Source organism: Marmota flaviventris, chromosome 9 (assembly GCF_047511675.1).
Source record: "Marmota flaviventris isolate mMarFla1 chromosome 9, mMarFla1.hap1, whole genome shotgun sequence".
Lineage (NCBI taxonomy): Eukaryota > Metazoa > Chordata > Mammalia > Rodentia > Sciuridae > Marmota > Marmota flaviventris.
Window position 1 is genome coordinate 60507790 of NC_092506.1, and position 16486 is coordinate 60524275.

At 44.4% G+C, this 16486-nt stretch overlaps 2 protein-coding genes across 4 annotated transcripts in view; both read left to right on the plus strand.

The window, feature by feature from the left end:
- Positions 1-5773, plus strand: part of Nup98 (nucleoporin 98 and 96 precursor) — a 114213-nt gene extending 108440 nt beyond the window's left edge. For all 3 annotated transcript variants that reach the window (XM_027942552.2, XM_027942553.2, XM_027942554.2), the window contains exons 30-33: positions 683-924; positions 1394-1548; positions 4174-4285; positions 4418-5773. In XM_027942552.2, coding sequence (XP_027798353.1) covers positions 683-924; positions 1394-1548; positions 4174-4285; positions 4418-4635 — 727 coding nt within the window. In that variant the 3' untranslated portion in view covers positions 4636-5773. The remainder of the gene's footprint in view (positions 1-682; positions 925-1393; positions 1549-4173; positions 4286-4417) is intronic.
- Positions 5774-10964: 5191 nt separating this feature from the next.
- Positions 10965-16475, plus strand: Chrna10 (cholinergic receptor nicotinic alpha 10 subunit). Its single transcript, XM_027942715.2, has 5 exons — positions 10965-11025; positions 12622-12767; positions 13133-13287; positions 13982-14514; positions 15180-16475. Exons 1-5 carry the CDS (start codon positions 10965-10967, stop codon positions 15626-15628), a joined length of 1344 nt encoding a protein of 447 aa, XP_027798516.1. The 3' UTR covers positions 15629-16475.
- The last annotated feature ends 11 nt before the right edge of the window (positions 16476-16486 follow it).

Below are 16486 nucleotides of genomic sequence, written 5' to 3' on the forward strand. Positions count from 1 at the left end.
GCCCTGGAAGAGACATTACCTTCAGAAACTTCTCTGTTCACTTGTACTGACCTTGTGGGAACAGAGAAGAGCAAAAGTTGGAAAAGAGGACTGCTCTGTGGAACAGAATTTTCCTATTCAAGTCCTTACTTTTCTAAGTGGTAGCCAAACTAGCATTTAATTTAGATAGCGTCACTAGACAGGAAAAAGAACGAGATCCTACAAAGAGAAAGCCTTTTTTGGGAGTGGACCATCTTCCCCTAGAATATTAGGTTTCTGATTTTATGATTATGAACATATGTGCTTAAATACTCTGTATTCTTTTTCAATTAAAAAATAAATGTTGGGGGGCTGGGGATGTGGCTCAAGCGGTAGCGCGCTCACCTGGCATGCGTGTGACCCAGATTCGATCCTCAGCACCACATACAAACAAAGATGTTGTGTCCGCCGAAAACTAAAAATTAAATATTAAAAAATTCTCTCTCTCTTTAAAAAAAAAAGTTGAAGTACTATTTCCTATGACATAGCTTTCTGTATTTAAATAAATAAATAAATGTTGGTGTGATAGCTTAATATTTTTAGTGAAGTTTAAAATGATTCACTAAGGATCAGTATGAGAGACTGTCCCAGGGAGCCCCTCTAATCTCTGGGGCAGCCTTCTCCATGATTGAGATTGGTAAAAATTCAGCTTCTCTTCCTATAGCATGCGTGAGAAAGCTGTTCGAGAGCTACTTACCCGGCACTGCCAGCTAATGGAGACCCCTGAATCTTGGGCTAAGGAGACTTTCCTTACGCAGAAGCTTTGCGTGCCTGCTGAATGGATTCATGAAGCCAAAGCAGTGCGAGCACACATGGAATGTGATAAGCACTTGGAGGCCCTCTACTTGTTTAAAGCTGGTCACTGGAACCGCTGCCACAAACTTGTCATCCAGCACTTAGCTTCTGGTAAGTGCTGGGGCCCACATCACCTGGAATTACCCCAAATTCTTCTGCCCCTCTGAACCTCCATGATGGGCCAGGCCAGAGATGATGCCCAGTACAGGACATGGCATACAGTTAGCAAATCACACTTTGCAAAAGCTTTCTGCGGAAGTGACTTAGCCAGGATGAAGGGCTAGAGGGGCAGGGGAAGAAAGCAGTATTATCAAGTTAGCATTTGCCAGGGTGTGAACTAATTATATTAAACTCTTTATGGGAATTTTATCCAACAGCACCAGACATTCTGCTTAGGGACCTGAAGCCAAAAATTCTCTACATTTCCCTTTGGAGAGTTTCACAGTGTCTACTTAAAATTCTCAAATCTGACCCAACATTATTTCTCCTTCCTTCCTGTCATTTCTTCCAGGATCTTTGCACCTTTAGGAACCATGTGTTTACTTTTACAGACATTTTTCTCGATGTTTTGTTTCTTCAGATGCCATCATTAATGAGAACTATGATTACCTGAAGGGGTTCTTGGAAGACCTAGCACCTCCAGAGCGCAGCACTCTAATTCAGGACTGGGAAATGTCTGGACTCGTTTATCTGGACTATATTCGAGTCATTGAAATGCTCCACCATATTCAGCAGGTACCTGAGTTCTTTAATCCTCCACCTGGTTTTCCTTTCCCCCTCCCTTTAAAGGTTCAGAGATTTCAAAAGGCCTTATTATGCACTTGATGGAGATTGGTGGGGGGGGGGGGTTGTTTTGTTTTTTTAACAGGATCTTGGGGATGAAACCCAAGGCTTTGTGCATGCCAAGTGAGTACTCTACCACTAAGCTACACCCCAGACCTAGTATACACCTAAAAACTCATTGGCAGACAGTGGCATATACCTGTAATCTTAGCATCTTAGGAGGCTGAGACAGGAGGATCTCAAGTTCAAAACCAGCCTCAGCAACTTAGCAAGGCATTAAGCAACCTAGTGAGATTCTGTCTCAAAAAGGTCTGGGGAATGTGGCTTAGAGGTTTAGTACCTCTGGGTTCAATCTGTAGTACCCTGCCCCCACCCAAAAAAAGAAAAAGAAAAAAGTGCCTAGCACATAATAGACATGATTCTTTTTTTTTTTTTTTTTTTTTAGTGTATGTGGACACAATACTTTTATTTTTATGTGGTGCTAAGGACCTAATCTAGTCCCTCACGCGTGCCAGGCGAGCCCTTTATCTCTGAGCCACAACCCCAGCCCTGACATAATTCTTAATGTTTGCATTTTTAGTATGGATTAAGAGCATCTTCCCTAAATAATCACTGAACAAACCCCTTTTTCTCATTGAACATTATATTAAACATTGGCTCACACATCCTAGTTATTGAGAATCCAATATGTGTCATGCACTTTCATGAATTTTGGGGATATAAAGGTAAGTAGCATGTGTTTTGCCCTTACCAAAGTAATACTTTGATAGGGGAGATAGTTACAAGTAAACCAACAATTACTATAGCTCAATTGTACGGATTAAGCAAAGAGTGCTGTCATTATAGCAGCAAATAAAAAGAGTATCTAGCTAGGCATTGTGGCACATACATGTAATCCCAGACATTCAGGAGTCTGAGGCAAGAGAATTGCAAGTTTGAGGCCAACCTCAGCAATCTGGCAAGACCCTGTCTCAAAAAACAAAAAGGCAGGGAGGACTAGGGCTGTAGCTCAGTGGTAGAGCGCTTGCCTCACATGTGTTAGACACTGGGTTCAAGCCTCAGCACCACATAAAAATAAATATGTAAAGCTATTAAAAGTGGGGGGCAGAGGAGGGGGTGGCTGGAGATAGTGAGTTCAGTCCTCAGTACCACCAAAAAAAAAGTCTCAAGTTATAGTGTTGCTAATATCTGCATTCAAAATTTAATGAAACATTAATTTTTAGTTAAAACTCTCCAGTTTTATCTTGTTCAACTTTCCTCCTTACCTCCCCTTTCACCATGTAAACTTCCTTTGTGTTCCCATCTTACAGAGCTTTACTGTTCTCTTTTTCTTGAAAACTCAACCCTTGTCACACAGGTATGAACTTAGATATGAACTCCTCAAAGAAGCCTCCTCTGACTTCCCAGTCTGAAATAGCTATTAGTTTCTTTCTGCCACATCAGCCTATTTGAATTATCTATATGGTTTGTGATCCTTTAAGACATTACTTTGACATTTTCTTACTTCTTAAGTTTCATGAGAACAAAGATCCTATCTTTTTCATCACTGTTAAATTTAGGGGAGTTAATTTAGGGGAGGGGCTGGAATTATGGCTCAGTGGTAGAGTGCTTGCCTAGCATATGTGAGGCACTGGGTTCCATTCTCAGCACTACATACAAATAAATAAAAATAATAAAAAAATTTCATCAACAATTAATAATTTTTTTTTTTTAAAGTCAATTTAGGGGCTGGAGTTGTGGCTCAGTGGTAGAGCACTTGCCTGGTATGTGTGAGGCCCTGGGTTCGATCCTCAGCACCACACACACATATATATAATAAAAGATCCATTGACAACTTAAAAAAAAGTCAATTTAAAGGCAAATGAAAAGGATAGTAGTGGTAAAGACATTAAATGGTAGACTGTGCAAGCCCCCTAAAAATGGATTCATTGAAAGATTACCTCTTGGAAGGGTTGTGAGCCCTTTGGAGAAAGGAAAAGGTGAGGGGAGATTTACAGTGGTAAGAGTGAGAGAGGACCTACCCAACAGTCATTTTTGAGGCTTTACAATAAGATGCTGCTGGAAGGTAGTTAGAGTGTAAGTGATGGATAAAAATATATGTACATTTGCTTTTTGGAAAAACTATTGTAGTTGTAGAATAGTAGCATGGGAAGGAAGGTGAAAAATTAGCATATTAGGCAAGAGATAAAGATTTAAGAATCATCAACAGATTGATTATAATTGGAGTTGTAGGAGTGGATCACTTACTACTATGTGCTCTTAAGAAATCATCTCTCTCTGAACCCAGATTTATCTAGATTTTTTGGTGCCTTGTTAAAGCTTGCTAGTTACATGGTTCATGAGTCTCAAGACCTACCCAATCCAAGGCTCTATACACTGTTACCTTCTTGTATATTACTGCTAAGTACCTTGTCTTTAGCAACTAGGCTCAGTGGTGATAGCATGGCACTGCCAGTCAGTTTCTTGGATTTTCTTCTCCCTCACCTTACTGTTGTTTCGGGGCTTTGTATGGAGTCTGTGAGTAGGATTAGAATAACAGAAACTTCGGGCCTAATTGGTTTCTCTGCTTCTGTGCAGGTGGATTGCTCAGGTTATGAACTAGAACAGTTACACACCAAAGTGACATCACTGTGCAGCCGGATAGAGCAGATTCAGTGTTATAATGCCAAGGACCGCCTGGCTCAGTCAGGTAAGCCTGTAGTCTGTCTCCCCTTCCTGGTGATTTGCCTCCTATCTGTGACTATTACACCTCTCCCACCAACCCCAGTGTCCACTTTACCCCATCCCCATTCTCATCGCTCACTCTTTTTTTTTTCTCTAGACATGGCCAAACGTGTAGCCAACTTGCTGCGAGTGGTACTGAGCCTGCAGCATGCCCCTGATGCAACCTCTGATTCAACGCCAGACCCTCATCGAGTCCCTTTGCGCCTGTTGGCTCCCCACATTGGTCGGCTCCCCATGCCTGAGGACTACGCCTTGGAGGAACTGCGCAGCCTCACACAGTCCTATCTGCGAGAACTGACTGTTGGAAGTCAGTGATCCCCAGGCTTTTGTCACCACACTCACATGCTGATGCACACTCACCACAGCAGTCCTCAGCATTGTTTTTATTGCCACTGTTTGCCATTCTCTGGGTTGGCTATGGAAACCACTCCTCCCTGCTGCCTCAGGCAGCATCCCACAGTTGTTCAGGGCTTTTCTTAATACTGAATATAGTGTAAGGGCTTCTGGAACCAAAAAAAAAAGGAGGCAAGTCTCCTTTTACCATCCTCAAGACCATTCAACATTTTTTCCCCCTTTTCAAAAATGGTCAATAAAGCTCCTTTGGCAGAATTCCCCAAAGAACCAGAGAATTCTTTTACCCTCCTAGCATTCTGGATCTTGTGACCCTCCATGCCAACCTGCTACCCTACTCCAGTCTATTTATACTAGGACTCTTTGAAAGGAAACAGAGATGATGGGACAATTGCACTGATTTAGAATTGTCCTTCCTTATCAGGTAACTATCCCCAGAAGGAAGGGTCATTTGTCTCTGAAGTAGATTGGCTAATTAACACTGAGTTTTGGAGTCAAAAAAGGGTTGGACTGATTTTGAAAACAGAACAGGGTCTTTCTGACACATTTAGGGTACAAGGGTGTGCCTGCCATGGAGGGACTGATGTTCAAGGTATGTGAATGTTCCATGAACACAATACCTTCCCTACTACTGTGTAGGCTGTCCTTGGTCACATATGTCTCTGGGAAGCTCCCAGAAACTTGGTTTAGTCCCTGATTACTAGTCGTCCTTCTAGAACACCTGTCTGGATTTATCTGAAGAGTTTGGATAAAATGGCAGGTTAGGTAGCCCTACCTACCCCTCCCATTCTAACCCCAAAGCATTTCCCACCCTTCCAGAAGGTAAAACTCACTGAGGCAGACAAGGAGCTGGGCTTTAGGGGCAGGCAGAGGGCCTTCTCTACATTGCTGCCAGCTATGGGGATCCCCAGGGATTGGCCTGAGGCAGTTGATGGTCAGGGCTGTCCCAGACAACATGGCCACTCCTGGGTCTTTATGCATGAAGATTATGTAAAGGTTTTTATTAAAAAAATATATATATATATAAATAAATGATCTAGATTATTTTCTTCTTTTCTGAATCTACTTTCTTAAAAAAAAATAAAATGAAATGTTTATAGCATTCCTGGTATTGGATTTCCCTTTGTATTTGTGGGCCTTCTTACATCAAAAATCTGTATGGTGGCCTTGTTTGATTTAATCTGTATTTGGAATGGAGAGTCTAAATAGAGATAGGCTATGTTAAAGGGAGACTAATTTGGTGCTGAAGTGATACCACAAACTAGCCCAAAGGGCAAATTTACTGGCAAGGGAATTGATTATTAATTTTTACTGATTGCTACACATTTATGCACATAGATTTCCAGTTGATGGTCTTTATATTGCCCAATAGAATATATTTACCATTCAAAGCTTCTTTGCTTTTCTACTTGAGTATTTTTGTTTGTTTTTAAATCTCAAGTCATGCCAGGCATGATGTTGTAGGACTGTCATCCCAGCTACTCAGGAAGCTGAGGCAGGAGGATTATAAATTCAAAGCCAGCCTGGGTTCAAAACCCTGTCTCAAAAAGGAATGGGGGTTGGGGTTGTAGCTTAGTGATAGAACACTTGGTTAGCATAATGAGGCACTGGGTTTGATTCTCAGCACCGCATATAAATAAACAAAAAAGTAAAGATCCATCAACAACTTAAAAAAGGGAATGGGGCTGAAACTGTTTGCCTGGCCAGTGCAAAGCCCTGAGTTCAATCCCCAGTGCCCCACATCCACACCCAAACAACAAACACCTGAGTCATGCACCTTTCCAAATTCAGATTCCTTTTTGTAAAGGCAATGATGATTCTGGATGTTGCTTTTACACAGGGCTATTTTGAGAGGAATCAAAAGAGCAAAATAAGTATTACTCAGGTTTTATTTTGATTTTTCAAACAAGCTGTGAGCAAATTCCAGTTAGGATTAGGCCAAAGACTTCTGGACTGAGATATTAGGGGATAAGAAAGCAGAGTGGTTCTTCCCTGTGGCCAGGGCTTCAATTAAACTTGGGGCCCTTGAGGACAATGTTATTCAGTTGGGAATCCCCCTCCCTCCATGACTGACCACCTGAGTGAGTGACAGAACACTGCTAGGTTTCTAGCAAAGAATTCTTAACCTGCTTTCTTTGCCAGAGGTGTTTTCAAGAGTGCTGTGATTAGCTTTTAGCAGTGTTAAAGATTGTTGAATATGGGCAGTATTTCTTTTTTCGAGTATTATTTCCTTCATATAAAAAGAGTTCTAAATCAAATGTTTATTATAAAAGCCATGTTGCATCATAGAGATTAGATACCACTTAAAGGTAAGAAATAAATCTCTTCTAGATCTCCAAATCCTATTTTTTGTTTGTTGCCAGGAATTAAACCCAAAGGCACTTAACCACTGAGATGCATCACCAGCCCTTTTTATATTTTATTTTGAGACAGTGTCTCACTAAGTTGCTGAGGCTGGCTTCAAACCTACAATCCTCCTGCTTCAGCCTCCTGAGATTCTGGGATTACATGTGTGTGCCACCCAGCCCCATTATTTTTTAAAAATATTTGTTTTTTAGTTGTAGGTAGACATAAAGTCTTTATTTCATTTTTATTTGGTGCTGAGGTTTGAACCCAGTGCCTCACGTGTGCTAAGCAAGCACTTTACCACTGAGCCACAACCCCAGCTCCTAGCCCCATTTTTTAAAAAAAAAATGTTTTAATTTCCCAAAAATCAAAAGACCGTAACCAGTTTTCCCAAGACTCAACAGAGCTGTGAATCCAATTTGTTTACATGAATCATAATCTCAGCAGGGTCTACATAATACAGAGGGGGCTGGGATTGTAGCTTAGTGGTAGAGCAATTGCCTTACACATGTGAGGCACTGGGTTTGATCCTCACACCATATAAAAATAAAGTTATAAGAAATAGATAAAATATCAAAAAGAAAGTATACTAAGTCACCCTCTATCTTCTCTTTTATTTGGTACTAGGGATTAAACTCAGGGGCACTTCCACTGAGCCACATCCCCTGCCCTATTTTGTATTTTATTTTAGAGACAGGGTCTCACTGAATTGCTTAGCACCTTGCCATTGCTGAGTCTGGCTTTGAACTTGCAATTCTCCTGTCTCAGTCTCCCAAGCTGCTGGGATTACAGGCATGCACCACCACGCACAGCACCCCCTCCATCTTTTTTTTTGGTGGTGGTGCTGAGGATTGAACCCACAGCCTTGTGCATTTGAGGCAAGCACTCTACCTACTGAGTTAAATCCCCAGCCCATCCCCTACAACTTTTTAATGCCCTTTATTTGTTGAAGTAATGGGCATCTGTCCTTTAGAATAGAGGGCTGGGGACTTCACTGTGCCTCTACTGCCGTATTTTTTATAAACTGTTGGTTAGATCTAGAGACTTGGTTCCCATTCTTTCCCACCTCTCCCAATACTTCATAGGTGGTGCTGTGTACTAAACTACTTTATTACTTCAAAGGACACATGTGGCTGTCCCACTTTGAAGGTGTTGGTTCAGGTCTTGTCAGCTTGATTATCCTTATAAATTCCTGTCAACTTTTTTCCTAACAATTGTGGCCAGGATTCCATCATTTCATTATTGTAAATCCTATAACTTTATATGTGTGGTCATCTCATTATTTTCAAATTAGAGATATAATAATGATTTACAATTTTTTTGCCATAATAACTCCTTAAAATTACCCACTTTAGGGGCTGGGATTGTGGCTCAGCAGTAGAGTGCTCGTGTAGCACGTGCGAGGCCCTGGGTTCGATCCTCAGCACCACATGGAAGTGGATAAATAAAATAAAGGTATTGTGTCCAACTACTACTAAAAAATAAATATTTTTAAAAATAAATATGTAACATACATTAAAAAGATTGCATGTGAAAATCTTAATAAATAAATAAATATTTTTTTAAAAAATCACCTACTTTTGGGGACTGGGGCTTTGGCTCAGCAGTAGCACACTTGCCTGGCATGTGTTAGGCACTGGGTTGAGTCTTAGCACCACGTATAAATAAATAAAATAAAGGTCTATCAACAACTTAAAATATAAATTAACCAATTTTGGACTATTAACTTTTTTTCAATATAACATTTTCACCCCAAAACATACTAAATATAAGAAATATTTCATTTGATACAGGGACTAATATTTATTTATTGAGTTTTTAATTTGGTTTCTTTCTGGCAAAGAAAACCAAAACCCAGAGAAATCAAGAAATGTGCAGATGATCACACAGCTTATGTGGGAGAGAAAATGGGAACTGAATTCTCAATTTGGTCTAACGAGAAAGTTTATATTCTTATCCTCATACCACTTCTATTGGCTCTGATTGTAGTTGACATTCTATTTCATATATCATGTGTTTTTTCATGTTGCTACAAAGCCTTCAAAACTTATTTATTTGTTCATTTATTTTTTGGTGTTGGGATCAAACCTAGGGTTTCACATAATGGCAAGTACATGCTTTATCACTGAGAATAATCTACATGCCATTCTCCTATTATGAGTACCTACATTCCTCCCAAATCATTTTGTCATTGAAAGGAATTCTGAAACAAGTTGCATCGTGTTGACATAAAGCAGTAATTCTAGAAGGAAGGGCAGGCTCTTCTCCTTTGATATTACCAGAAATCTTAATATGCATCACTCTTCGCTTCCCCATGTCTCTGCTCTCATTTGCTCCTCCTTGTTCTGCTCTTAGGAAAGAAGCTTCTAATTTCTCACTATTAAATATAATGTTAGCCATAAGATTTTTTGTTCTTTGTTAAGTTGAGGAAGTTCTTCTTTGTTCTGAGTTTGCTAAGAGTTTTTAAAATGAAAGGGTGTTGGGTATTGTGAGCACTTGCATTTTGAAATGATGTGAAACACATGCAACATCCAGAGGGAGATTGGGAAGGTGGATGGATATAGGGATCATGTAGGAGAGAGGACTGGGCTGGAGAAAGCAAGGAATTGACATATCTACAATATCTGATTCTAGGCCATGAATGTAATTGCCAGAAAAGTATGTATAGCCATTGGTCAGTTAATGGGCCAACTTTGACAAAAGCATGTAAAACTGCATGGTAAATACCTGTGAATTTTAAGTGTATGATCCTGAAGCTGTCCTAACTCACACCTTACAACAAATACTATTGATTGTCTACTACCTTAGGCACTTATCTTGTACTCTCTGGTTATTACATTTAATTCTTCAGCTTTCAAGGTGAGTACCAGTAATCCCATTATCCAGATTGAGAAAACTGAAACTCAGAGTTTCAATATCACCCAGATCAGACAGCTCATAAAGCTGAGCTGAAAGCCTAAACTTTCCCTCTAACCCCACACTGTCAGTGTTTGGACATTGTCAGGGAGGGAGGGGACGAAGTCAGACTGCAAGGACTCTGTGAAGAGGATACGGGCTGCATCCCCTGGCATGGCCTAAGGCTCAGCATGACTCCCACCAGGAGGGGAAAGGTTTCATGGCACAAAGCACCTAGCCTCACTGAGAGGAAAGCTGCAGGTGGAAAGCAAGCCTCCAGAATTCAGGCAATGGTTTCAGAGCTGGAAGAACAATTGCCATCCATGGGCCCTGGCCTCACACACCCTATGGCTTATGACAACCTTAGAATGTACTCAGTCCTAGGATGGACTCAGCCTGAGTGCTGCTTTACAGAATTTGAATAATTTAGGTCCCAACAGCCTGAGGTGTCAGTTTCAATTGCTGTTTCCATGGGCACAGGTGCCCCAACCCTGTAAGCTAATAAAAAGGGCAAGGAGGGAGGGGCCACTATCCTATGCCTCAGAACCCTCAGGCTGATAACATTCCTACCCCTGGTTCTGCTGGGAGATCAACAAACTCACCTAGAGTTCAGGTGCAAAGAACAGAGGACAGAAGTCAGGGGGGACTGAAACAAAAGGAGAAAGGGAGAGTGGAAAGGGGCAGAGAAAGATCAGAGTCAGGGAGGCAGAGGGACCAAGATGGTTACAGAAGAAAAGGAAATTGAGAGATTAGAAGTAAATGGTTACAGAGCATAGAAAGGGAGAGAGACTTCAGGCCAGAAGAGGTAAGAACCAGCAAAGAAGGAAAAAACAACAGGTGCCAAGGGCCACATACTAACATAGTAGGGCAGGTGTGAATCAGAAGGTCAGATAACTAAAAGGGCCACAGAGTTCCCCAGAGGGTAGGTGGACACAAGAGTTCTCAGTCTTTTTCTGATTTTCAGGTACTGTCCACACCATTCTTGCTGGCTGGGCCTGATGCTGTCCTAGGTCTGGCCAGTGACCTGCCCCACCTCTGGCTGTAACAGGGCCATGGAGACCTGGAGTCACCACCTCTGCCTGGGCCTTCTGCTCCTGCTCCTGCTCTCGGCAGGTAGGAAGCTCAGTGAACCAGACACAGCCTCTCCTGCTATGGCTGCTATTCCTCTTGCCCCAACGCTCTCTCCACATGGTCTCTCTTTTTCTTTCTCTTCAGTAATTTTTATGCTGGGAACAAGCTCTCAGGCTGGGACTGTGAAGGAAGGGAGTGCTAAAGAGGGTGAAAGGGGACTTGCCTGTCTGGGGTGGGAACAGTGACAGGGGGATCTTCCAGAGACAGAGCTGGAAAAGTCAGAGAAGGACCTTGAATGCCAGATCAGGGCTTTATCTTACAGCCAGTGGGAGCCCTTAAAGGTTTTAAGCAGGTACTGGCCTGGTCAGATTTGCATGTTTAAAAGCTTGATTTACAGGAGGCATGAAGGGTGGTAGGAGAGAATAAACTTGAGATAGGAGCAGCAGTGAGGATGCTGCTGCTGCCATGGCTCAGGAGGGAGGAAGTGTCCTGAGATGGAGAGGAGAGAATGGATTCAAGAGATGTCTAACAGAATTTGGAGGACCTGACAGGATTTGGAGACTGACTGGATTGCAAGCGAAGAAGGAGAGAGAAGACAAAGGCAGGATAATTCCCAGATTTCCTGAGGTCACTAGGGATGCAGTTTGCTGAGATAGTAAACACAGATAATAAGCAGATTTTAGGAGTTAGGGGTGTAGCTCAGTGGTAGAAGACAACCTTAGAATGTACCAGGCCCTGGACTTGATCCCCAGCACCAAAAAAAAAAAAAAAAAAAAAGTTTCAGAGCATGGGACAGGATTGAGAGAATAATGTTTAAGTCAGGGAATGAGGAAAATGTCTTCGGAAGGTTAGTGTGAGCTGGGTGCAGTGGTGCATGCCTGTAGTACCTGCTACTCAAGAGACTGAAGTAGGAGAATCCCACATTTGAGGCTAGCCTCAGCAACTTCACAAGGCCCTGTCTCAAAATGTTTTAAAAGAGGGGAGGCTAGGCCCTGGGTTCAATCCGCAGTACAGAGTGGGGAGGGAGACCTAATGTGTTTTACAAAGAGATAATGCTAGGCACAGTGGTATGCACCTATAGTCCCAGCTACCTAGGAGGCTGAGGCAAGAGCACAGGAGTTGAGACCGAGCAACACAGTGAGACCCTGTCTCAAAACAAGCAAGCAAACAAACAGACCAACTAACCAGTAGCTGACTGCAAAAGAGGGAATGTTCCATATATTGGAAGCTTTGGGAAAAACAGTTGAAATGTAGATGAAGGAGTGGAAAGATTTGAGAGAATAGAGGTATAGGATAATAGAATTCAGAATACCTGGATAACAATTTGGATTCCTGTGGCCTATTTGGGTCCTTCTAGCCTCTGTAGCAAGGCAGGAAGAATCCAGGTCCTTGGGCAGGGAAGAGTGGGGAAGAAATAGTCAGCATTGCTCCAGAGACGAGTTCCATGGTCTTTACTTAATTCCTCCCTAGAGGCAGACCAGGGAGGAAAGAGCCATAGATAAAGGGACAGAGGACAAATATCAGAAGGCTATAAAATAGTGAAGCAGATGATAAGGTTCCAGCCAGGGGTGGAGGATATGAGCAAAGAGCCCCTCGACTAGGGTCATGGATGGACAACCCTTCTAATCAATCCTCCAGAGTGCTTGGGAGCTGAGGGCAGGCTGGCTCACAAGCTGTTCCGTGACCTCTTCGCCAACTACACAAGTGCCCTCAGACCTGTGGCAGACACAGACCAGACTCTGAATGTGACCTTGGAAGTGACATTGTCCCAGATCATCGATATGGTGCGTTATGGTGGTAGTACAGCTGTAGAATGTTATTTGTAACCATGTCAAGGGGACAAAGGGATAAGAGATGGGGATTATTATCCCAATAATTCTTTATCTGCAAGCATTATATTAACAACAATGATAACATCTATTAATTGTGGGGTTCCCACTGTGCCCAACACTTTGCCCACCTGAACTCAATCTCATACCTGAATCTCACCCCATGTAACTGCTGAGGAAAGTGAGGCCAAGGTGACATAACAAGTACTAGACTGTATATACAAATCATTTTAGTGGGTGCTGACCAGAATCCTGTAGGTGAGTATGCACAAAGAGGGCAAGATATGTTTATACAGATGTCTACTCCCTACCCCCACCAGGATGAACGGAACCAGGTGCTGACCCTGTACCTGTGGATCCGGCAGGAATGGATGGATGCCTACCTACGATGGGACCCCAATGCCTATGGTGGCCTGGATTCCATCCGCATCCCCAGTAGTCTTGTGTGGCGGCCAGACATCGTGCTCTATAACAAGTACTGCCTGCCTGGGCCCCTCCCCTTTCCTATCCCTTTAGAGAGTTGCCCTTAGCCCTGGGTGTGTATTGATCCCCCTCCCCACCACCTAATCTCTGTTGCTATGCTGCCCAGGAAACTCTCCCTGGGACCCATCTAAAATACCAGAAGCTCACAGACCCTCCATGGGGCCCCCATTTTAGGCTGTCCCAAGCCAACTCAAACTTAATGTGTCCTGGGAACCCGTTACATGGTTCTGACCAATTATGTCTCTCAAAGAAAGATGTCTGTGGTACATTACCTCTCTGGCACCCTCCACTCTGCAAGACCAGCTCGAAGTCTCAGGGATTCCCAGAGCTTTCTCTTCCAGGGTCTAGCTCTCTGAAGCATTCTTTTATGCCACCTTAATCAGTTCTGTCTCTCCCAAATAATACGTGGTATTACATAGCTTTCCCGTGGCCCTCTAATGAGTTTTGAAGATGATACCCAAGGATACTCCCAACGTCACCACCAGTTTTACAAAAGCCTTTTTGTCCTGTCCTGGGCTAGCACTGTGTCCCTTCAGACTCCTTCAGGCACTACATATTTTAGACCTCCAAAGGTGGAATTTCACTTTACGGCACACTCCACCCTTGGTGCTGCACTGCCCTCTATGAATTAAGGGGCACTCTTCCGCTGTGGCCACTTTGGTGAGCCTCGTCCCGCTTGCTCGCAGGGCTGACGCGCAGTCATCGGCATCCGCCAGCACGAATGTGGTTGTGCGGCATGATGGCGCAGTGCGCTGGGATGCACCGGCCATCACGCGTAGCTCATGCCCCGTAGACGTGTCAGCCTTCCCATTCGACGCTCAGCGCTGTGGACTGACGTTTGGCTCATGGACACATGGTGGGCATCAGCTGGATGTGCGGCCTCGTGGCGCCGCCGCCAGCCTGGCTGACTTCGTGGAAAACGTGGAGTGGCGTGTGCTGGGCATGCCGGCCCGGCGGCGTGTGCTCACCTATGGCTGTTGCTCAGAGCCCTACCCCGACGTGACCTTCACGCTGCTGCTGCGCCGCCGCGCCGCCGCCTATGTGTGCAACCTGCTGCTTCCCTGCGTGCTCATCTCGCTGCTTGCGCCACTCGCCTTCCACCTACCAGCTAATTCGGGAGAGAAGGTGTCACTCGGGGTCACCGTGCTACTGGCGCTCACCGTCTTCCAGCTGCTCCTGGCTGAGAGTATGCCGCCAGCAGAGAGCGTGCCACTTATCGGTGAGCCCGCCTGGACGTTGGGAGAGGTGGTCCCCTTCTGGGCTGAGGCTCCTGGGCATCCATAATACAGGGCAGGGGAGCGCTGAGCTCCAGCCCAACCAGGAGCGGATTCAGGGATTGAGGCCGCAGACTGGCTCTGCTTCAGTGGGAGAGAGTGAGTCATGGGCGCATCCTGCATTTTGAAGTGAGGGGAAAAAAGTAGAAAAGCCCTCACCACTAGGGGCGGGAAGGAGTCAGTCTTGGGGCTTTGATGAAGGAAGATCATATAATAATAGGCAAAATGTATTGTGTGCTCCCTGTGTGCCAGGCATTCTTCTGTGTGTTTGACATTTATTAACTTAGGTGAGCATTACCACAGACGTCTGTGGACAACGTCTTGTTGTCCCAGTTGTATAGAAAGGATTGGCATGTAGCCTGAGAGTATGCCCATAACTATATGGGCCTCCACCAGTGTAGAAAACAAGCAGGAGGCAGGCAACTTCTGAGGGTGCACTGGGAGGGATGAGGAATGAGGAGAACTGGGCTCTTAACTCCTTTGTTTTTCTATTCATTGGGTTTGAAGAGTCCTCAAAGCCTTCTGGAGGGCTTCTATTTAGGGGGGAGGCAGCTGAGAAACTCATGATCCTGAAGTTCTTTGGGACCCCAACTGGTTATTTCTCTTACAGGGAAGTACTACATGGCCACTATGACCATGGTTACATTCTCGACAGCACTTACCATCCTTATCATGAATCTGCATTACTGTGGTCCCAGTGCCCGCCCAGTACCAGCCTGGGCTAGGGTCCTCCTGCTAGGACACCTGGCAAGAGGCCTGTGTGTGCGAGAACGAGGGGAGCCCTGTGGACAGCCCAGGCCACCGGAGCCAGTCCCCAGCCCCCAGCCGCCTGCTGGCCCCCCAGCAGGGCCTTGCCATGAGCCACATTGTCTGTGCAGGCAGGAAGCCCTATTACACCATGTATCCACCATTGCCAGCACCTTCTGCAGCCACAGGGCTGCCCAGCGCCGCCGTGAAGACTGGAAGCGCCTGGCACGTGTGATGGACCGCTTCTTCCTGGGAATCTTCTTTTCCATGGCCCTGGTCATGAGTCTTCTGGTGCTGGTACAGGCCCTGTGAGGAGCTGGGACTGGGTCCCAGAAAGCATCCATAGCCACAGCAGCCACAGGATGGATGGCAAAAGCCAGGTGGTTGTTGATCCTCAAATAATCCAGCCTCTCCTTACTGCTGCTAAGACCCTGGGAAACCCTCTCTTCAGAATCAGTACTGCTGATTTCACAATCTACAAGGAACCCTTGTTGTGTCCATGCCCTTACTAAGCGGGATCCAGATCCTAACACTGCCCTAATTCCTAAAGAAGAACTCCAGGAAGGATCAAGATTGAAGTATAAACTTGGACAGAACTGAATGAGCATGCTCAGAGTTAGAGCTCTTAGTGGGAAAAGAGCAGGTGATTACATAAGAAACAGCAGCGGGGTATGGTGGTGCACCCCTGTAATCCCAGCAGCTCAGGAGGCTAAGGAAGGAGGATCACACAAGTTTGAGGCCCACCTCAGCAATTAGCGAGACCCTGTCTCAAAAATTAAAAAAGGCCTGGGAATGTAGCTCAGTGTTAAAATGTCCTGGATTCAATCCCCAGCTCAGGAAGGAAGGAAGAAGGAAGAGGGTTACTGCATTTCCTGTCTTTATAGGCAGCCACTGCTTTGGAAACATGGTCGGTCTTGCCTATCACTATCTAGGGCTCAGGGAAAACAATTCGTTGTCTGCTTTCCAGAGCAAGAAGTGAAACAGACATCTGTTTCCAAAGCCTTAATCTATAATAAAGTGTGTGCCTAGTATCTCCTTGATGTCCTGTCTTCCCCTGGTGGTCTATGGTGGCAGAAGTCAGGGATCCATGTTTTTCTCTAGAGACAGGCACCTCAGGACTCATGAATCACAGCATAAATTAACATCTTTGCTGACAAGAAAACTGGGATT